Genomic DNA, 19,345 nt, shown 5'->3' with positions numbered 1-19,345 from the left:
TTAGGATGTCGGGTTTAAGATCTATCACTGCGTCGCTCTAGAGAACGCCCCGGAAGGACTGTGAAGAAAATAAAAATGTCGCTCAAGCTATGACCGGCCGAGTTTGAGTGAGGTAAAGAAGAGGCGACGATTGAAACGAATCCGAAGGGGACGAGGTGGCTGGAAACGAGGTGCGCGGCTGCGCAGAGAGGCAACGCCAAAATAAAGAGAGGATAAAGGGCAGAGAAATGACAGGCGACAAGCAGTCACTAAATAAATCCTTAAGAGGGAAAAGATTACTTAAGAAGAGAATATAGAAACGAACTCAGGAGAGAGAGAGGAAATTAGATGGAGAGAAGGGGGAGGAACAAGTAGTAGATGATAGAGGATTGATGGATTTGGCCAGGTTAGCGTACGCCTGTTGAGTGAGAGGATTGAGGAAGCGAAGAACTTGGGTCGAGGAACCGAAAAAGGAAGTTTGCTTGGTTTGTTTTGGTTAGGTTCCTGAGGTACCAACTAAGTTGCCGGATCCCGGAGATGTCATGTCGGTAGGAATTCCCAGTTGACAGATTTGCTCCTTTTTAGCATGATTCTACTACCGCTGCGACCATTTTATGATTGTTCTAATAGTTAATCACTCTTGACCTACTGTGATTTTTTCAGAATGACCGACTCGGATGCAGTTCATTGATTTGAATTGGATCAAGAGAACTAATTCAAGATCCTCGATTAACCCTTGACCCACTACGAGTATGGGAACTGCTAGCCTGCTAATGAAATCGCGCAACATCCGGCCTTCCGCTTTGTATGATTTGGTCTTATGGCTCGATTCTGTTCTCTTCTACCAAGTACTCAGTATAGATCTACTTACATCCAGGTAAATTTGCTAGTCACGTCGTGTTAGCAGCGTCTTATTTAACTGAAACTCATCAGAACCAGTTATGTGTAAGAATTTGTCTGATACTGAATGTTCACATAATGGGATATCCCCTTGCACTTACTTATCGACTCATAGCCATGGATGACTGTCTCTCTCTCAAAGCCACTACATCCATAGACCAGTAAAACCTGAGGAGGGAGCAGTCTGAAACGGCAACTCAGACTGGACGATTTATGGTTTGAAACGTCCTAGCCCCCGCATTCCAGCCATTGTGTGTGATGCGTCTGGCACTCTGTCATCCAGTTGGTTGACGGCCACAAGAAGGACAAGGCCATAAAAAGGACAGGTTCTTGGACCAATCATTACTCTGTACCTTATTAGGAGAATTATCCCTCAGCGTTTGACAGAGAAGTTTGCCGATCTGCTGAGGCAAAGGAGTAGTTCTATGACCCTTGGCAGTGACTCCTCACGCATAGCCAGATAGATTTTGGTTTTTTAATATGTTGGAGCTCTCTTAAATTCCAACTACAAGCTGCTTATAACGGCATTCAACGTAGGGGATTGTGTACATGTACCATCATTGGTTAGACTTCCCCGATTACATCTGCACCTCCCTAGTTTCATCCATCGTAAGCCACAGAGTAGACTTGGGAGGCTTGAGGGATGTTTGGCATCTCGCATTGTGGTATTACCCGTTCCAGCCAACGAGGGCGCATTTGTATGCCTTACGGCCTGAGGCAATCGGCCGCCACCAACGCGCCGCCTTGAATGAACTTTCTACGACCGCCTACCTCTCTAGAAAGGTAGATAGCTTCGGCCATTGTCTAATACGGGCTACATTCCGTCTCTTCTCCGATACAACTTTTATTGTGCAGGTGGTTTCGCTTGCTAATTATTATTCCATTAATGCCCGCGAGTCAAATAGAGCTAATGTCATCTACGTGATACTGCACGTCTTACGCAGGCAGGTCCTCACAAATCCACGGTTCATTGCACCCTTCTGGAAGTCAACCATCGGAGCTACAGGATGGCGGACGACAAGGAAACATCCGCGGACGAAGAGATGGTGGAATCCCTCATTCAGGGACGCGCGAGACGGAGTACAGCAGGGCGCCATCTGTCCGCCCTTTTGAACGCGGAAGCAGACGACGAGCTCGCGCTACTGTTCGAGGAAGTAGATGATGACAACGAATTTTCGATTAACGCAGAGGAAGAAGCAGGAGAAGAGGATGATTTGGCTTTGGAATCATCCTCTGACGACGATGAAGACCAAGGCCCGAATGTCCGCAGCGATGATCTCGAAGGCGAGAAGGAGATCGAAAAGGAAGCCAAGGCCGACCGACAGAAACGCAGAGCACGCGAAGATCTACGACTGAAGCTGGCCCGGAAAAAGGTCAAGATCGACCCCTCCGCCGTCTCCGTAGTACCTGCCCCTCGACCCAAGAAAAAGTCAGAACGTATCTCGTGGCTTCCCACGGTTGAAGATGGGCCTACGCGGTCATCCTCGCGGCGTCAAACAATGCAGAACAAACAACTTACGCACGCGCGGCTCAAGGATAGCGAGGAGAAGCGTATCCGACTCATCGCAACTATGGAAGAAGCTGCTAAGAGGAAAGCGCATCTGAAACCGAAGGAGATGACGCAGGCGGACCGTCTAGCGGAAGCCGAAAGGGTGGAAAGATTGAACAGCAAGAGTCTGAGTCGATGGGAAGAGATGGAGAAAAGGAAGGCCGAGGAGAGACGGGCCAAGATCGAGGCGCTACAGAACCGTCGTCTGGAGGGACCGGTCATGTCCTACTGGAGCGGCATTGCTACATGGGTCAATGGCCGTTTGACGCGTGTGGGCAGAGTTGACATTACACCGAAACCTGAGAAGGAGGAGACTACACGCAAGAAAAGCAAGAAGACGGAGAAGGACGAGACGGGTACGGCCGAGAAGCCTGCTCAGAGCACTCCTGCGGTGCCTGCTACTTCACAGGCCGCTTCTCTAGAAACCTCTACGCCTCAAGAAACACCTGCTCAGGAAGATTCTGCGAAGGCTCCTCAGAAAGCAGAGGAGACAATATCCATTCCTCAGGAGCAAGATACAGAAAAAGCCACGACGACATCTGAGCCTACGCAGGCCACCGCCCCAGAAACTTCTACAATCCCAGAGGGCTCTGAAGCTACAGCAGAATCTACAAAGCCCGTCCCACCAGCTGAATCAACACCAGCGCCCGTCGAGGCAAACACGGAGAAGCCTCCTGATTCGGAGCTGCCAAAAATAGAGACGGGCACGTCTAAAGAACCAGTGGGAGTCGAAAGTAAAACTGGTGAGGCTCCACAGGAAAACGAGACGGCAGGAGCCGGCTCAAAAACGGCGAGCGAAGCACCGAAGGATCCGACAGAGTCAGCGGCGCAGGTACCGGAAGAGAGACCCGCGCCGAATCCCGACCAGTCTAAACCGGAGGAATTGCCGTTGGGAGTCCAGCCGGATGGTTCTTCTAGGACAACGGATGCTGAGGAGCCCACGAACGAGAAACCCTCGTCTGAATCTAAAGTGACCCCTCCTGCTACTTCTCAGCCAGCTACCCAAGTTCCTGCTGCCGCGCCTACGCAGACAGGCCAGCAAGAGGAACCAAAAGTGTCGGCATCAACCGAGCAGGAACAAGTAGCGCCTGAGATACATGTGGATCAGCCTGCTTTCTCGAGTGACGGCGCACCACAACCCCAAATCCCTGTTCCGCCTCCGGTGGTCGAGCAAACGGGACGATGTCTGACAATTCTCGAGAATTTTGATGAGGAGACTGCGCAGAGTCGCGAGTTTAGCATTTATTTCAATTCCAAAAAGCCTCCCCGACTGACCAGTACGTGCACTTCCTCAGAGCCACTCCGTTCTAGATGGCCAAGCTGACTTCTTTTCCAGAAATCTCCTCGTCACTCTGTGTTATCACATCTCTTCCTTCACGTTATCGAGATCCCGAGACCTCCCTTCCTTTTGCCAACGCATATGCGTATCGAGAAATCCGAAGGACTGTTGCCCAAAAGTCTGCCTGGAGTCCCATGCTAGGCTGTTATGTTGGCCCTGTCGGTGTTGCAGCGCGTGGGGTCCCAGCGAGATTCCTCAATCCTGACGCCCCAAGTGAAACCCAGCAGAGCGAGAAGAAAGATGGCAAGGACGATGGGGAAGGACCTGTATCTGCTGCTCCTGGGAAGCCGGAGGGTGAGATGAAGACTGCCGGGGGGGTTTCCAATCCGCCTGCGCCAGCTGCTCCTGCTACGCCAACACCTGTGGCAGCTGGCGGCGTGGATCCAATGGACATTGATAAGCCTTGATAAGGCTCCCTACCACATGGGCAGTGCCCATTTGACTGGATGCGCCTTTTTTCTGTATGATAGGTCGTGTAGATTAGATACCCAGATGAGTTAACTATACCTTTAATGCTTAGGTGATGACATTGCTGTCCATATCTGGCTTACCAGGATGCATGCATTGCGCTGTTGTACATCCTCTACAGATTTCGAAGCCGATCAACCAATTCAACCCCGGTAAGCTATCATGAGCGGCTCGATTACACCATCCCACCTTTACATGAGATGCTCAAGACAGGCATTACCTCACCCACGCACGAAGTTAGCTCAAGTCCATCCCTTGCATCACATCACATCACATATCACATCATTATGCCATTGTATATTCTCAGCAGGAAAAGGGGATGATGCCATTCCCTAGTCCCCATGTAAACCTCGAGACAATCCACGGTAGTGGCAAACCTTGATCTATCCTGTCCTGGGCTGGTCGACGGAAGGCAACGGGATCTGAGCCCTGTCCCGTTCGGCAGCTGCGTAAGGATTGAGGGACTGGTTGTTGGAGTAAAAACGCATGTGAAAAAGGGAGGATATCTGGAGCTACGTTTTCTCCTGGTGTTGCATTCCGGAGACCTAATTGTATCATTTAGGTCATGGATACGGCTTTTTCATATTGGGACGGAGGACCTTGGTTTCTGTGTGCTGCGTGCATGCCTGGGATAATAATTAGCAGGGTACGGGGACGGAGTACCTTGATGTCGATTTCTAGCTGTCTGGATTTGGCAAGTTGACTCGTTGCCTACCGGACCTTACTCTGGGAGCTGTGGAGGTCATGGGCAAATAATGGCAGTATTGATTCGTTTCATTTCCCCATAGTGTTAGTGTCTTCTCCTAGCAGTAGCTGTGTCCTGTGCGTAAGCCATAATGTAATTCTAACTACCTGGGTAGAAAACGGCGCAGGGAGAGTCGCACGATGTTCACCGCACTGTCTCACTAAAGGGATATTCAGGTTATGTGCTCCGTATCCAATAGGACATTGCATCGCGGATTCGATGGACCGAGAAAACAGAAATCAATAATAGGGCTGTGTCCAGTGCTCATCGTACAGCGTTGCATGCTTGTAACGAGGACGCACGACACAGGAAGCCTTCGACCTTGATAGTGAGGCTGTGGGTCGTCGGCATGAAAGATTTATCTGTAGAACTGGACTTGTCAACCTTGGCGGTATTTTGTGTCGCCTTCTATCTTAGGAGACTGAGGGTCTACTTTGCTTAGTCAAATGTAAGGTACCTCTTCCCGCAATGGCATGGATGTTGATCATTGGAGCTTGGGGGCTTGGAGCCTGGAGTTGTAGCTTGCACCATCATTTGACATTTAGGGCAATGACTGGAGTCCAGAATCGGTCCGCCAGGTGAGTGAGTTGTTATGGGTATCCAGCGAGACGTGTCATAGAATCATGGCGAACTGAGTCATTGTGAAATTGTCGACTATGGGGTAATGGATGACGAAATCAAATGTTGTACCTAGGGAGGTATTCTTTGTCTATTTCCCATGATTGGTACCATGTTGTCAGTGTGTCCCACAGAATTCTTCAGGCCTCTGCTCCTACATACGAGTTGCTGCTGTTATAGAGACTATTGTCGATCTCGCCCGTACCTAAGCCTATTTCCTTATCCACGTAGTGCGAGTCTGAGTCTGAGCAACTCCGTACCGCTAGTGAACTCTTTGTATTCCTCTCAAGCGACCAATACCACAGGAATTTGCCTCAGACCGCTTACTAGAGCGTCTGGTAATTCCGTCAAGATCACTCATGAATTTCAAGACATACAGGGTGTCTTCCGGGTACTGAGGCCGCGATCGTCAGCTCAGACATCGGCCACACTTCCATTAATTGATGCCATATGGCATGAATGATTGGATGTCACAACCGCCGATCCATCAAAATGGTCTGCCAGGGAAAAAATATCGGGATATGCTCCATCTTTATGCACGTACGTAAAGCAATCCGATTTTTTCTAACAGGCTACAACGTGCTCTCAATCTATGGACACAACCTCATCCGGACGGAGTTGTCTAGACCCCTCCACCGCTCCAGGTGGGGAGCGCCAGTTCGCCCTTTGCAGTCAACCGTCAACAACCATGTCGCCGATTATGGACGCCGGAACACTGCCAGGGTGTTTGTGCCAGTGAGTATGCCAGGGCTAGGCTGATCTGGCGTTGACCTGGCAGTCTCTTTGACTCCCATGTCATCAAGGTGAGGGGCATTGATTGGATTGGATTGTTATCTTGATCCCCAATCCGGATAATCGTGGCTCTGTCGGTTAACAGAAAATTGCCAGACGACCGGAAGGGCGAAAAAAGGAATAGATAGGGTCAAGGGTCATGGCTTTATCTGGTGATCTAGCCTAGATTATCTAGGTGGGAATAGAATGCAGAATGATCAACCGTTTTCATCTTATCTTGACCCCTCCATCAGTAGAAGACACTTGCTCGGTGCCGCGGGGTATCCGGATGTCTGATGAATATAAGAGCATTGAGACTCTCGCTGAACTGTGTCTTACAATCGACTACGGATCGAACCCCCCAAAATTAGCAACTTAGAACCAAAGAACGAGATATTGTGGATCTTGCAGCATTTGCACATCATATCTGCCCGCCAAACCTACCCCATTCCGCATCCGACAGGAGACGGTTAGATCATCATCTTCAGTGGTGAGGTAAGCCATATAATTATAGTATTATGATATCCGTTATTACTATTATTATTACTGCCTCGTTACTACCCTGCTGTTTGAAAATGTTCATAATGCACTCATGGATTGCGCGTTACAATTGATACCTCAGGCATCATTATCCGTTCTAGACCTTTTTGTCTCCATGATAATAATGCTGATGATGATGGCGTGACTCGCCTTTCGTCTGTTGACAGAGGACAAGACATCAGCCATCGATTCCATCATCCCTTATTATTATTATTGGATATTGGGGGAAATATTGAATCGTCTTATGTGGAAATCTCTTCTGGAAAGGACCAACAGGCTAACAAGTTGCGTGTATCATGCTTTCTCTGTAGCGGGACTGCTGGACAAAAGTTCTAGAATTTCCCCCGGCGCTGAGACCAGCTCCCAATTATACTTCCTCCTTCGTGCTCAGATACCACCTTTTCGGGGTCTACGAACGGGCTATCTACAGGGTACTCTCAATCCATCAGCATACTTAATCACTGTCGTTTCATCCATTTGACTTCCGATCGACTCGACTTGATTTCATCTTTATTCTTATCAAAGCACGTCCATCGACTCGACCATATTTATCGTTGACCCTTGCTTTTGCCGTGGCTTACAGCACCCCTGTCTCATTCCCGGTTGTTGATCTCCGAGCGATTTTCTTTTTCTCCATATCGTCAGCTGCGCGATATCCAATTATCCACCCACTATCAAGCAGATCTTGTCATTCAATTGCACGTGCTTCGTCAATCAATCCCAAATCTCAAAGTCGAGGATTAAGAAGAAAACAAGTATTGCATCAACAAAGATCTTTAACGTCTTCGCTGGTATGTATGCTTGTACCCTGTTGCCCTTTGTGACAGCCGTATCTGCGTCCTGTACATCATTCTCCCCTTATCTTCCCCCATTCAGAAGCCTGTGATAACGGCCAACCTACCTGCCCACTGCCGCTTGGTGCAACTGAACTAGGACCTATCTAACCATTTATGTGTCGCTGCAGTCACGCGTTGCAGTCCTAGCAAAAGCTTATCGCTGTTGTTATCTCAACCGGCCCGGGAATTTCGTGGATAATCACGCTACACATAGCTGTTTATCGGACGGAGGCCTGTATTTCCCTCAGCATTCCTCTGACAGACATCGTCTGCCTGAAAACAGGGACAAAAAAAAGGCGCAAAAGAAAGGAGAAAGGACATTACAAAATTCTCCGCAAGGCTGCAGCAATAAACACAACCAAGTACGACCGTCTGAGACAATTGATCGATCCAATTGCGTATCCTCGTCGCAAATCCCTCATACTTAGTTCCCCCCTTAGGGGATAAGCTCGTGCTCCACACCTGCTGCAAGCCTCTAGTTGATTGAGAGTCGTCCGCTCGGCGCAAGGTACCATTGGCAGACTATCTCTACCTAAGTAGAATTGGAACGAGTATATACATCCTCACCGCCGTCCATGACTCAATCGAACTCCCATCTTCATCATCGACGCACTCCCTCCTCTAATGGCTCGAAAGTGAGAACCTCGCGACCGGCGCTACATCGGAAAGGCACATATTCTGTGAATCATTCCATCTCGAAGCTAGGCTCTGGGCAGGTCAGGCGTCCGGAGCCCGAGAACGACCATCAGCCCGACATGGCGGCCAGCTTTTTGAATTTCTGGTATGTTGTTTGACCGTTCGTTATCTTCTCTTGAAATAGAGAGATATGAGAGAACCCGTCTGCGCTTGGATCTCTCCCAATTGGCCCATTCCGACCTTATCATTGCTGTCCATCCTTGCATACCTTGAACATCAAAGCTAATCAACTTGGCAGTGCCATGTGCGAGAGACAGATCACAGTGCCGGATAATTCTCTTCTCTATTGCAGCGAAAGGTATGCATATTCCTTTTCTCTTATCTCTTATGTCTCTCTTTGTCTTAGCACCCATTGTGGCCTTATAAGCCCGCAATCTCCTCGGCTTAATGGCCATCTGCTCACACTACTTATCTGCAGCTGCCGTCGTAAAGACTCGCACAAGCCGCTCTCCGCGTCGTTCCCGTCCAGTGGCTCGATACACTACTCGAGGTCCCCGCCCACCTCTCCTCTGGTTTCTTTTCGAATGATTGTTGCCCCGATGACACCCACCAAGGTCCCCGGCAAATCCACCCCGTCCACCGGGATACCCACAGACTTCCATGACTCCAACGTAGATCAGGACCCCTCCGAATGGAAGCCGGTAATACCTGCGGCTCATGGTAGTACGGGGTCGCTGGCGTCGACGGAGGCCTGGCATTATCTTTCTCAATTCCACGCCAGCGAACCGTCGTTTCCGAGGCGTCGCCACGGTGCCGGTCACCGCAGCTCGGCCAGTTTATCCACGCTCATGAGCGCAACGGCTCCTGTTCCGTCTTTGACCTATACTCCGTCCACCACGGCATCGTCCTTCAGCAGCACGGCCTCAGACTACATTGGTTACATGCCCGACTCGTCTCATCGTCCGTTGCCTCCTCGCCACAATCCCTACTTTTCCAATGGCGCTGGCGTCACGAAGAGTGTGGAACTCGTGGTGCCTCACGTTGACACCCCTTCTGTGCATTCCAACGCTGTGGATATGTCCGACAGTGGCTCGATCTTCCCTGCCAGCAGCTCCCTCTGGAATGAGAGTTTGGCAGGGAAGACTCCTACCGAAACTGTGGCCAAGGCTCCGAGTGCTCTTGATTTGCCTATCATGTTGAAGCAGGGGAGTTCGTGAGTGGTCTCTAAAAGTTCGACTAGAAAGATGCAGCCTTTGCTTTCGGTGCTGTCCTAGGGGACGCATTTCTTCAATTCTGTTGTGGTGCTTCTACCATTGCCTACGAGCAATTGGAAGACAAGAGAAAATATAGATCCAAAGCTGAGGGCGATACGATGTGATGGCTAACGGACATGGCGACTTGGTTATTTTGGCGCTTTCGTTCTTTGATTGATCAGCGAAAACTGAATAGATTTTAATTGCCAGGGCCTAAAAGCATGGGCATGAACAGGTTAGATAGATAAGCAATGATACGCTCCGTGAATTATTTAGATGTCCCTACAACTGTGCATAAGCTAAGTTGCGGTGTAGCTCAAGCCTGGAATGTAAACAATGATATTTGCGGTCAGCTGCGTATATATATATATATATATATCCCCTTCAACCGAAAAGCAATATAGATAGAAGCTACCCGTTCACGACAGTCACAGGTTTCAACTATATATAGCCAACTGCCCAGAGTACAAGGAATCTCTGTTCAACTGGGTTGACCCATTCAACTCTGGCACGCAGAGAAGTAAATATGTACAGTGAGTGGATCTTGATGCCTAAGGTATTAGGTGCAGACACCCAGTGTCAGGTACTACGTAGCACTGTGTATTACAAAACCAGCACCTCCATGAAACTCGGCTTAACAGCCTGAGTATCAGTCGCAATGCTACACAGGTACATGATTGATCTAGGTGGCCAGCTAAAGTCATACTTGACAACCCTATAGTATGTGAAGCTCCAAGCAGTGATTCCACTTACAAGCAGGATATTATCTAACTATACTAGAACAAGCACAAAGGGCAAGCCGCAAAGGCACCGGCACCGTATTTCATGTCCTTGGGTACCACGGATCAGATAAGTCAAAGTTGAAGATGAGGCTATGTCCAGGAAGGGAGAAAAAGGAAGAATCCAATATCAACAATCACGAAAAACGACAATGTCGAGATCACTCAGCGTCGCCGACACCCGTGTATCCGGGCACTTTGGGTCCTGGTACTTTGGCTGCGATCTCATCTGAGATGCAGCATGTCCCATCCTTGTACTACAGATATCGTTAGAACGTCGACATTGGGGGTGAAAGGAAGAGGGAGAGGGAGATGAGATGGAAATGCACTCACCGCTCGGCCGGGACACGCTGCAGCGCCGTAGAAGTAGCTCTTGAAGCAGACAGAGTTGCCTTCGTCGTGACCGCTGGGTCCACCGTAGAAGACTGGTTTCCCGTTTGTGTTTGGGTCTGGGACTGGCGCGGGAGCGGGAGCTGCGAGGACGTGTGAGGCGAAGAGGGTCGCGGCCGCGAAGCAGATTGTGGAAAGGTGGAAATGCATTGTGGTGATAGTTTGGTTTGGATGAGATGCTTTGATGGGTATCTAGGACAGTAATCCAGTATTCAGGAGGATGGTATATCGTTAAGCAGGCGGATGGGTGTGCGCGCGACTACCTCTCTACTTATACCAGCATGCGTCAGAAAGGATGCAAGGGATTTGTTGAGATGAGGATTGCTGAGCATCTTGATACGGTCATCCTGGTTCATTGCAGGGTGATATCATTGGCTGTGGTTTCCTATGGCGAGGGTTAGGAATGCTTGGATGTCTCGTGTTTTGTTTTGCTTGTCGATGAGCGGGTATATACTACCTATGTTCATGAAGGGGAAGGGCGGAGTTGCTTTCGATGGAATGTGACGTTGCTAGGGGATCAAGGAGAACCTGAGCTGGTTCAGACAAAGGCGATGCCCCCCAGTAAGGTCAGCAAGGTGGTACGATCTGAGGAGAGACATTACAATAGAGACAAGCAGTTCGAAGTGTCAACGAGGTTCATATCCATTATTGTCTTTGACTGAAAACAATTAGCAAAACATACCTGATCTCCAACCATGTGCCATGTGTCATACTTTGGTTTTCGTCCAGATCGATATGCTCATATTTAACAAGGTAAACAATTTGATACTGTGATAGACGCGGTGAATGACGCTACCATGCATCGTGATCTGAAATATATGTCTATATCGGACCGCCACTTTATGTATCCCCATTCGCATATTTTATAGAGCTGCATAACCCATAGTTGATCCTGACCCCTCAACAATTCAAGTGATAATTATTTCTTGCCGTTGAAAGTATCTCAAATGACCTGATACAGTAACATATGGTGCTTAATCGAGTTGTCGCGTTGACACGGTAGTCAATCAGTGCCCATAATGATTCGCAATACTGCCCATGACGAGTTGGGGCTTCCGGAAAAAACATCCGGACAAGCAATTGGATCAGAGGTCCTCACAGTCACAACCCACTTGGTTTTAGGAATATCCAAGGAACCGGCCCGGAGCTCTGCCCCTGGACTTATCTAGTTGCGGAAAGTCAAAGTAAAATCCTCATGAGACTTCTTGGAACAGGGCTATCCCAGCTTGTTGGTCAATCGAAGACATGAACGAGGAGCTCACTTTTTACGGGCTAAAGTACGGGCTCTAAGCCTTCAGTAATGGGTTTTTCGTCCGTTAAGTAATGCTCATACTCAGCGGACTAGTTTCATCGAAGGAAAGAAGCCACACTGCAGCACATATCGTACTCGTAGGCAGTGGCAGATGAGATAACTACGTCAAGAAGCAGACGGCCTAGAACATCCGAGCTATTTTTTTTTTTTTTCTAAACCGTACTGAGTACCGTGGGTTTGACTCGCGCAAAATATCGAGTGCAGCACCATTATTGCCATATTGCCCTGCCCAAGTCTTCCCAGGAGTTCGATCCGCTAACTTGCTTACTGCAATGGCTTCGCAACAAGCCGCACTTCCTATCAGCGACAAACTCCGTTGCAAATTCCCAACGACTGCATCATTCCTGCCCCCTGGAACAGTAGTCCTAGCCAGAAACTGTTGCATCATAAAGACTGCCTATTAGCTGAGTTTTTTGGTTCAATATGGCGACCAGGCGTCAAGTGGAGCCGCAGCATGGCTTCAGGATCTATTTTCCATCGCCTATGAGGGTCCGGCTGGCGCCAATTGGCGCCAGAGCATGAACTCTTGTCCTGGACTTTTCTCCCCTTTTGTCCACTTTTCCTCCCCTTTCGCCTCTAGCAGGCGTCAGATACCCTTCGGGAAACCACGAGAACTGGCCTGCATATATTTCTCGGATGGAAAATACTGATTCCCCGCTTCATTCTGTCCCGAGACGACCCGTATTGACCATAGAGAACAATAGAGCTGTCCTAAATCACCTTCCGAAGCCGTCTTGAATCTGTCCGGGAAAATCAGAAGCGAGAAAATCGCCTGAATGAACTAAAGAGAGACGAGAACCGATCGGATGCCAGGATGGATTTTATAATCCCCCCCGGCCTAAAGGCCTATCCCGGGTCCATGAAGCAGACAAGAAACGAAGTATTGTCGAAACCAGGAGTCTGCAGTCGATGAGTCAGTCAACTGCAGCCAGCAATATGTTCAGTAGCCACAAGTCCTCAGTCTTTCCAATCTCGGGTCGTACGATATATCATGCGTCATCACATGATACGTTTTGTTCACAAGATATGCAGAGTCAACGTCAAGCCAACGAAGGCATGCTTTGACCTTTCCAGACAACATGCACTCCGCAAGCAAGCGACCGATCTTGCTCCTCGACCGTGAATCCTACTATCGATGTTGTCATACCCATTGCGGAAGCGGAAGGCAGAAAGGATCACATGCAGTAGTCGACACTTGACCTTGTCGTAGCAGCACCATCTGGACTACGCGTTCTTTTCATGTTTCGCTGTCAAATTTCGAAGCTTGGCCTCAGAGTTGCGTTGTATTCAATCCTGCATTGTGCATGAGGATTATCATTGATGCACCTGGTCCGCCCTTGAGGTGACTACACCGCTGGCATGCAAAGCTAGACTTCCGAGACATGAAAGATCTCGTCCTCCATGAACAGCCCCTTCCTTGTTTCTCATTTATCTTTTCCCTGCAGGCTTATTTGACGATCTTGATACCATGAAAGACCGTGAAGCGTCCGAGAGATAATTCTCGGATCGATCGACACCAGAACGAAAGATGTGGCACGCAGCCGAGGCTTTCCGCATGAATTGAAGAGAAATAGCGGAAACCGCAGATTTGAAGACGACAATGCTGTATGCTTGAGCTGGTCTCCAATGGCAGTTCCGAACTACCACCCTCCAGCCACTTTGTATATCTTACGCGGTCAAATGCTCCGCTGAAGCAACATCCACCGGAGATGTCCGGTTGTATAATTGCTCTGATATGTCATTCAATGAACATGTCTCCTGATCATGGCTCACGACGGTCACCGAACATTGTCTTAAATGAGACGTGGCCCACGTTTGGCCCACGTTGTGATGGCGATCACTTAGGTAACCTTCATCCATTGAGAAGGAAAAGAGGGCAAGCAACGCGTTTAGACTGCTATTGCGGCCTTCCCCTTCTCTGCGTCATCCATGTTCATCCATGCTTGCAGTATAAACAATCCAGAGACACCCATTGTTGTGGTCTGAGCTAGCAGCATTTCACCACAGCAAGGTATAATGCGGCCTATCAGGTTGCAAGAGCCCGAGTGCTGATGTTGAGCTGTATCCTTGTGGACTCCAAGAGCATAGCAACTGACTATCTTGGGATATGAACATGAGCGACGGGGCGATCAGACGGCGAGATCGACGCGGCTTCGAGTAAACAGGGGTATTTCCGGCTTCCGGCAGTTGTTCTCGGAGGATGTCGCTTGACCTGGGCTCTAAACATTCTCGCGAGACTGTAAGTGGTAACGTTCGCACAAAAGGCATCTCTCCCTGTTGTCTCCTTTCCTAGCGGCATTCTGCTCTGGTGACTGGGTCGGTTAAGCTCTCCTAGCCTAGCCCTGATGGCACAGGTGATGATTGTGCACAGCTGGAGACCGACTTACATCTCTGAAATAACTGAAGACACGCAGATCATGAAGGAGAGCAAGCAATCCAATTTGTGACTTGCTGTCTTGCTGGCTGGCCTAGATTGATGGGTAGCGGAGACTGACCGGACCATAAGATTGGCTGGTAGGGATTTCCGAGCCGTATAGCACGGACTAGGTGAAGAAGAAGTAGATTCTCGCAGCGAGGTATTTCCGGTAACAGGACCCGGTGAAAGCTTCAATCAAATCTAGATCTACGCGAGATAATCACTTCACGGCTTCGGGTGGCATGATCGCGGAGAGATCGGATTGTGAAAGTGGACTTGCACAGAGCAAAGTGTTCTTGTTCCTTTCTTGACTCTTCCGATCATGGAACAAGAAGGGACACATGTCCAATATTCGATATCATACATTCGCGCAATAGCGTACTTTCGGCTCACGGCGCGTCAAGGACCCCCGAGACTCCAAAAGCTCTGCTAATGTTCCAGACATTTCCGCGGAGGTAACTTTTGGCTGCGTGCCCTCACCGCGGATCCTGGCTAAGATATACCTTTTTCCTTCCTGTCATTTTAAGCTCACCCGGCGCTATTTAGGCCTTATCGGGTTTCTACAGTCTGTCAGACCACAGTGGAGAGAGCGATGATTAGCCTTCACTCTTGATCTTTGTCGAGGATTCGATTGCGTGGGCGAACACCAATCATTCAGTCTTAATTCAGCCTTAACCTCTCACAGACTGACTCAGTGGTCCACGAGAGAAGAGGGGTGATCGGCTTCTCCCAAACATTGGTGCTTTGACACCTCGACAAACAGGTCCTGGGAATACTTGTAGGCCCCTGAACGTTGTCGCAAAGCCATCCAACCTATTTCTTGTTTAGACCTCTTCACATTGAAAGACTGCCAAACGCCGTGGCACACATACAACAGTACCAGAGCGTTGTACACGACAGATAAAGAGGGTTGTTAACAAGAGAAAGTCTCAACGGCATGGAGCATCAAAACAAGGCAACACGAGAAAATGGAGAGCAAAGGTGGGAGGCTCAGCTCTTTCGACCATCCACTATCCGTTCCTATTCATAAATGTCATACCTACTTGAGCCACGCTTTATGTGGTTGCTAAAGTTGACTGATGTTAGGCAAGATCCCAGCGCTCACCGTAGCCAGCAGCTCGAGCTCGAAGCCGCCATCGCACAATCTCAGTCCCAGGACGGACGCATCGAGGACAAGGAATATTATACAAACTTTCTTGAGCAGCTTCTGGGGTTGGTTCGTCATGGCGACCAGGCAACCATTTCTCGCATGATATCTGTCATCCGTTCTGGGGCCTCCCAGGAAGAAATCCTCAGAACGTTATCCGAAATTTCGAACAACAACCGTCACGGTCAAGAGGGGAGTAGGGGTAACAGCTGACAGGATTGAGTGACGGGAGGCCCGAACTCAAGTGGCTTGCTCTTGTCTTACTTAGAGCAGTTTTCCTTGTGCTTCTCTTTACTGTTGTCGCTCTCGCTCTTCGCGAAATCGAATTTACTGTGTTCACTGTTCACAAACCCCTCATAGTGAAGAAGTTCGAATCTAGAAACACTTCCGTGAAAGTATTCCGTGTGCGCTGCGCTGGACCTGGGAGAAACGATATCCATTCGTCTTTGGGACTCCTGATCTTTTGTTGACTGATACAGAAGCCGGAGGAACATATGGCTGCCCATTCAGTTGATACCTATTAATCTTCTCTCCTATCAGACAACGGTTGCCGAATGCGGTTCCCCGAGTGTTTAGTTCTAACCATTTATCCCACTGATGCCGGACCCTGGAGCTCCATGCGCCCCTATGCAACTAGACACAACTGGTAATGCCATCACTCGTATGCGTACCATTTGGCTGGGATATGAGGTTTGGGCCTGAAGTACGTGGCAGCCCATCTGAGGCGAATGGGGCGAATTGCCAATCACCATCGATGATCACCAGCCCAAACAAAAACGCATAACTTTCCCAATGAACACCGCTCGTACCATCAAACAAGCGCGTGTACAACATAAGCGTGACTTCACCTCTGCTTGATCTTTTGAATCCACCTGGACTGTGACTGCCTAATTCGGGATGTATATGCACCTGGTGTCCTTAACTTCCGCTGGGACTCAGGCGGCTCCTATTAAACAGTATGAGAAGGAGTAGGGATAGCCTGACTAGTCTATCACCGAGTCTTGGAGAGCCTGCTGCTGCAAAGCATATCACTTCATGTAGATGGCGCCTTAAAGCGTGCCAACCGATCAACTCCAACGAAGTCAAGGAGAATTCTGCTGTTGTAACAGGACCTTTTGCGTAAGTGCCGTTGCCAGGGAAGTGCCAGATGTTGTTCAAAGACAATTGATGGGGAAGGCTAAAACCGCCTGGAAAGTCCAGTCTCAAAACGGTTTCCTAAGGTAGCATTCATGATGGTTTTATCCAGCTGCAGCTGCTGAGGTTGAGTTACCATCTGGACTGTTGAGAATGACGTGGTCGGCTTATGTTAGCTTTGTCAGGTGGCTTATGGCGATTGATCTGTCAAGCAAGAGGAGATGTTTCGTAGGAGTTCTAAATGGTCTAGTTAATCTTGTGGGAACAGTGTACTCGTTTGCACATGCTATTACTTAACCACAACAGAGGATGGAGTGCAAGGCAGGTCTACGGCAATGAGTAACCTAGACGGTTGCGAGCACATCTTGCAGAATAGAGGTTTATCATGACTATGCCTTAGAATTTCAGTCCGGAAGATGACAATGACAAGGGGCCTCGCGTCTAGAAGATGCGACTGATATCAAAATGAGATTCATAAAATGTTCTGATAGGTCTATAGGAAGTCGTGGATAATATCAAGGGGTGCAACGACCGGTGAAACGAGGATACAGAGAGCAGTCTCTGACTGTGTAGCGGGCACACAACCAAGCGAGGAACCGCTCGAGACCGAGACCGTATCCACCGTGGGGAGATGTGCCGTACCTAAAGCACTGATTAGACACATTCTCTGACTTGAGTGGGAGATAAACTTACTTTCTCTGATCGGTGTACCAGTAGTAGGGGGCGGGATCCATTCCCTCGTGCTTGTAGGCAGCCATCAGTTCGTCCCAGTCGTCCATTCTCATACTGCCGCCGACAATTTCGCCGACACCAGGCATGAGGACGTCCACACTCTCAGTGACGCGGCGGTCCTCGGGATCCTTCTTCATGTAGAAGGCCTTGATCTCGGCGGGGAAATGGGTCAGGAAGATGGGCTGGTTGATGATGTCGGTCATCTTGCGCTCGGCAGCTTCGGCGATATCATCACCGAACTGGTGAGGCTTGCCCTCCTCATTGGGGATGTCGTGTTCGACTAGCCACTGAATGGCGTCGGAGTACTTCATGCGGCGGAAGGGGCGACTGGGGGGCTTGAAGTCGGGGTTGAGCTGCTTGATGAGGGCAGCGGTGGCCGGATCGGCGAGGATCGACTCAATGACGCGGCAGATGACATCTTCGAGGTGGTCGAGCAGGTCGGTGAAGGTGATAAAGTCGAGCTCTGCCTCGATATGGGTGTACTCGGACAGATGGCGACGGGTGAGGGACTTTYCGGCGCGGAAGGAAGGGCAGACACAGAAAACGTCACCCAGGGAGGGCAGACAGGTTTCCAGGTAGAGCTGGGAGGATTGGGTGAGGTATGCGTCCTGGCCATAGTAGTCGAATTTGAAGAGGGTGCTGCCACCCTCGACTTGCGTCTGCACCATGGCAGGCGGGGTCACTTCCAGCATGCGGTTCTCCTCAAATACCTGGCGGAAAGCCTTGAGACAGGCGGCGCGCACCTTCATCACGGCCGAGGAGATCTCCCCACGGAGGACGAGGTGACGGTTGTCGTAGAGGGTTTGAGGGTCGGCATCCTTGGCCACACGGGTGGTGATGGCCTCCTTGTCACCGGCGGCGCGGCCAATAACAGTGAAGAAGTCCGCATGCAGTTCGCGGTCGTTGGGAGCATGCTGCTTGGGAGGCACCGCGCGCATCTCGCCATGGATGGCCATGGAGGTTTCGAGGGTGAGAGTCATGGCGTCGTAGCTCTTGGTCAAGTTCCCGGTCAGAACACACTGCAAGTAGCCGTAACCGTCACTGAGAGTCAGAAAGATCACATCCTTCTGGGCGCGCAGGCGATGGACTCGTCCGAGCACACGGACACGAGTACCTGGAGTTTGTGTTTCGGGGGATCCAAGCTTGACGATAGCTGGGTCGGTGACATCCAGGCGAATTCGCACGGGCTTGGGCAAAGAGGAATCTTCTGTGATGACGACTTTCTTGGCCTCCTCTAGAACCTTTTGACGCTTTTCGGCTTCCTGCTTCTCACGAATGGCCAATTCCTGCTCCTTGGCTGCCTTCTTCTTCCGCTGCTCGACGATGCTGAGAGCCTTCTTCGTGGCCGACTTGGTCGCAGGCTTCCACTCCAACTTCGCGGCGGGGTCGACGTCCTCGCCTGGCGCATCTGTCTGAGACTTGCGCATCAAGTATTGATTGCCCTCGGCGGGGGGGTGTTGGAGGTATGCATGGACAAGAGTCTTGTAGGGAGCCGATTCAGAACCGGTCGCGGTCGAATCGTCCCGGCCGACGTCCTCGTCGATGTAGATTGTGGCCATTTTGCAATCTGATTGTTCTTGTTCAGTTAGATTAGAAAAGCGATCTGGAGAAAAAAATCCCTCAATTGCTTGAGTTGTTCGTGAAATCATGCCAGCTCAATCACCGCCCTCATTTGGGTGAGTCACAAAACGCAGCCGCAGGGAGGGAAGATAAGGAATTTATGCACCACGAGGGATTGTTCGAAACAAATTGGACTGTACTCACAAGATATATATTTCTCAGATTGGGCAAATGGGATCGT

The 19,345-nt window shown here is 49.8% G+C and overlaps 5 protein-coding genes across 5 annotated transcripts; 3 read left to right on the top strand and 2 right to left on the bottom strand.

Annotated features, from left to right (window-relative positions):
- Nucleotides 1–1,886: 1,886 nt before the first annotated feature.
- Nucleotides 1,887–4,174, top strand: Asppvi_001089 (putative signal transducer; the record flags this gene model as incomplete). Its single annotated transcript, XM_043297392.1, has 2 exons — nt 1,887–3,705; nt 3,765–4,174. 2 exons carry the CDS (start codon nt 1,887–1,889, stop codon nt 4,172–4,174), a joined length of 2,229 nt encoding a protein of 742 aa, XP_043153327.1.
- Nucleotides 4,175–8,320: 4,146 nt separating this feature from the next.
- Asppvi_001088 (uncharacterized protein) lies at nt 8,321–9,598 on the top strand (the record flags this gene model as incomplete). Its single annotated transcript, XM_043297391.1, has 3 exons — nt 8,321–8,526; nt 8,680–8,739; nt 8,860–9,598. The coding sequence occupies 3 exons, from the start codon at nt 8,321–8,323 to the stop codon at nt 9,596–9,598; spliced, it is 1,005 nt and encodes a 334-aa protein (XP_043153326.1).
- Nucleotides 9,599–10,574: 976 nt separating this feature from the next.
- Nucleotides 10,575–10,953, bottom strand: Asppvi_001087 (uncharacterized protein; the record flags this gene model as incomplete). Its single annotated transcript, XM_043297390.1, has 2 exons — nt 10,575–10,670; nt 10,747–10,953. The coding sequence occupies 2 exons, from the start codon at nt 10,951–10,953 to the stop codon at nt 10,575–10,577; spliced, it is 303 nt and encodes a 100-aa protein (XP_043153325.1).
- A 4,515-nt stretch (nt 10,954–15,468) lies between these two features.
- On the top strand, nt 15,469–15,891 carry Asppvi_001086 (uncharacterized protein; the record flags this gene model as incomplete). The annotated part of the gene is made up of 2 exons (XM_043297389.1): nt 15,469–15,512; nt 15,618–15,891. The coding sequence occupies 2 exons, from the start codon at nt 15,469–15,471 to the stop codon at nt 15,889–15,891; spliced, it is 318 nt and encodes a 105-aa protein (XP_043153324.1).
- A 1,436-nt stretch (nt 15,892–17,327) lies between these two features.
- Nucleotides 17,328–19,103, bottom strand: Asppvi_001085 (asparagine--tRNA ligase DED81; the record flags this gene model as incomplete). The annotated part of the gene is made up of 2 exons (XM_043297388.1): nt 17,328–17,454; nt 17,506–19,103. The coding sequence occupies 2 exons, from the start codon at nt 19,101–19,103 to the stop codon at nt 17,328–17,330; spliced, it is 1,725 nt and encodes a 574-aa protein (XP_043153323.1).
- Between the last annotated feature and the right edge of the window lie 242 nt (nt 19,104–19,345).

The sequence above is a fragment of the Aspergillus pseudoviridinutans genome (genome assembly GCF_018340605.1).
Source record: "Aspergillus pseudoviridinutans IFM 55266 DNA, scaffold_1, whole genome shotgun sequence".
Classification (NCBI taxonomy): Eukaryota; Fungi; Ascomycota; class Eurotiomycetes; order Eurotiales; family Aspergillaceae; genus Aspergillus; species Aspergillus pseudoviridinutans.
The sequence above is the reverse complement of the archived record's forward strand: the minus strand, read 5'-3'. Positions and strand labels throughout refer to the sequence as shown.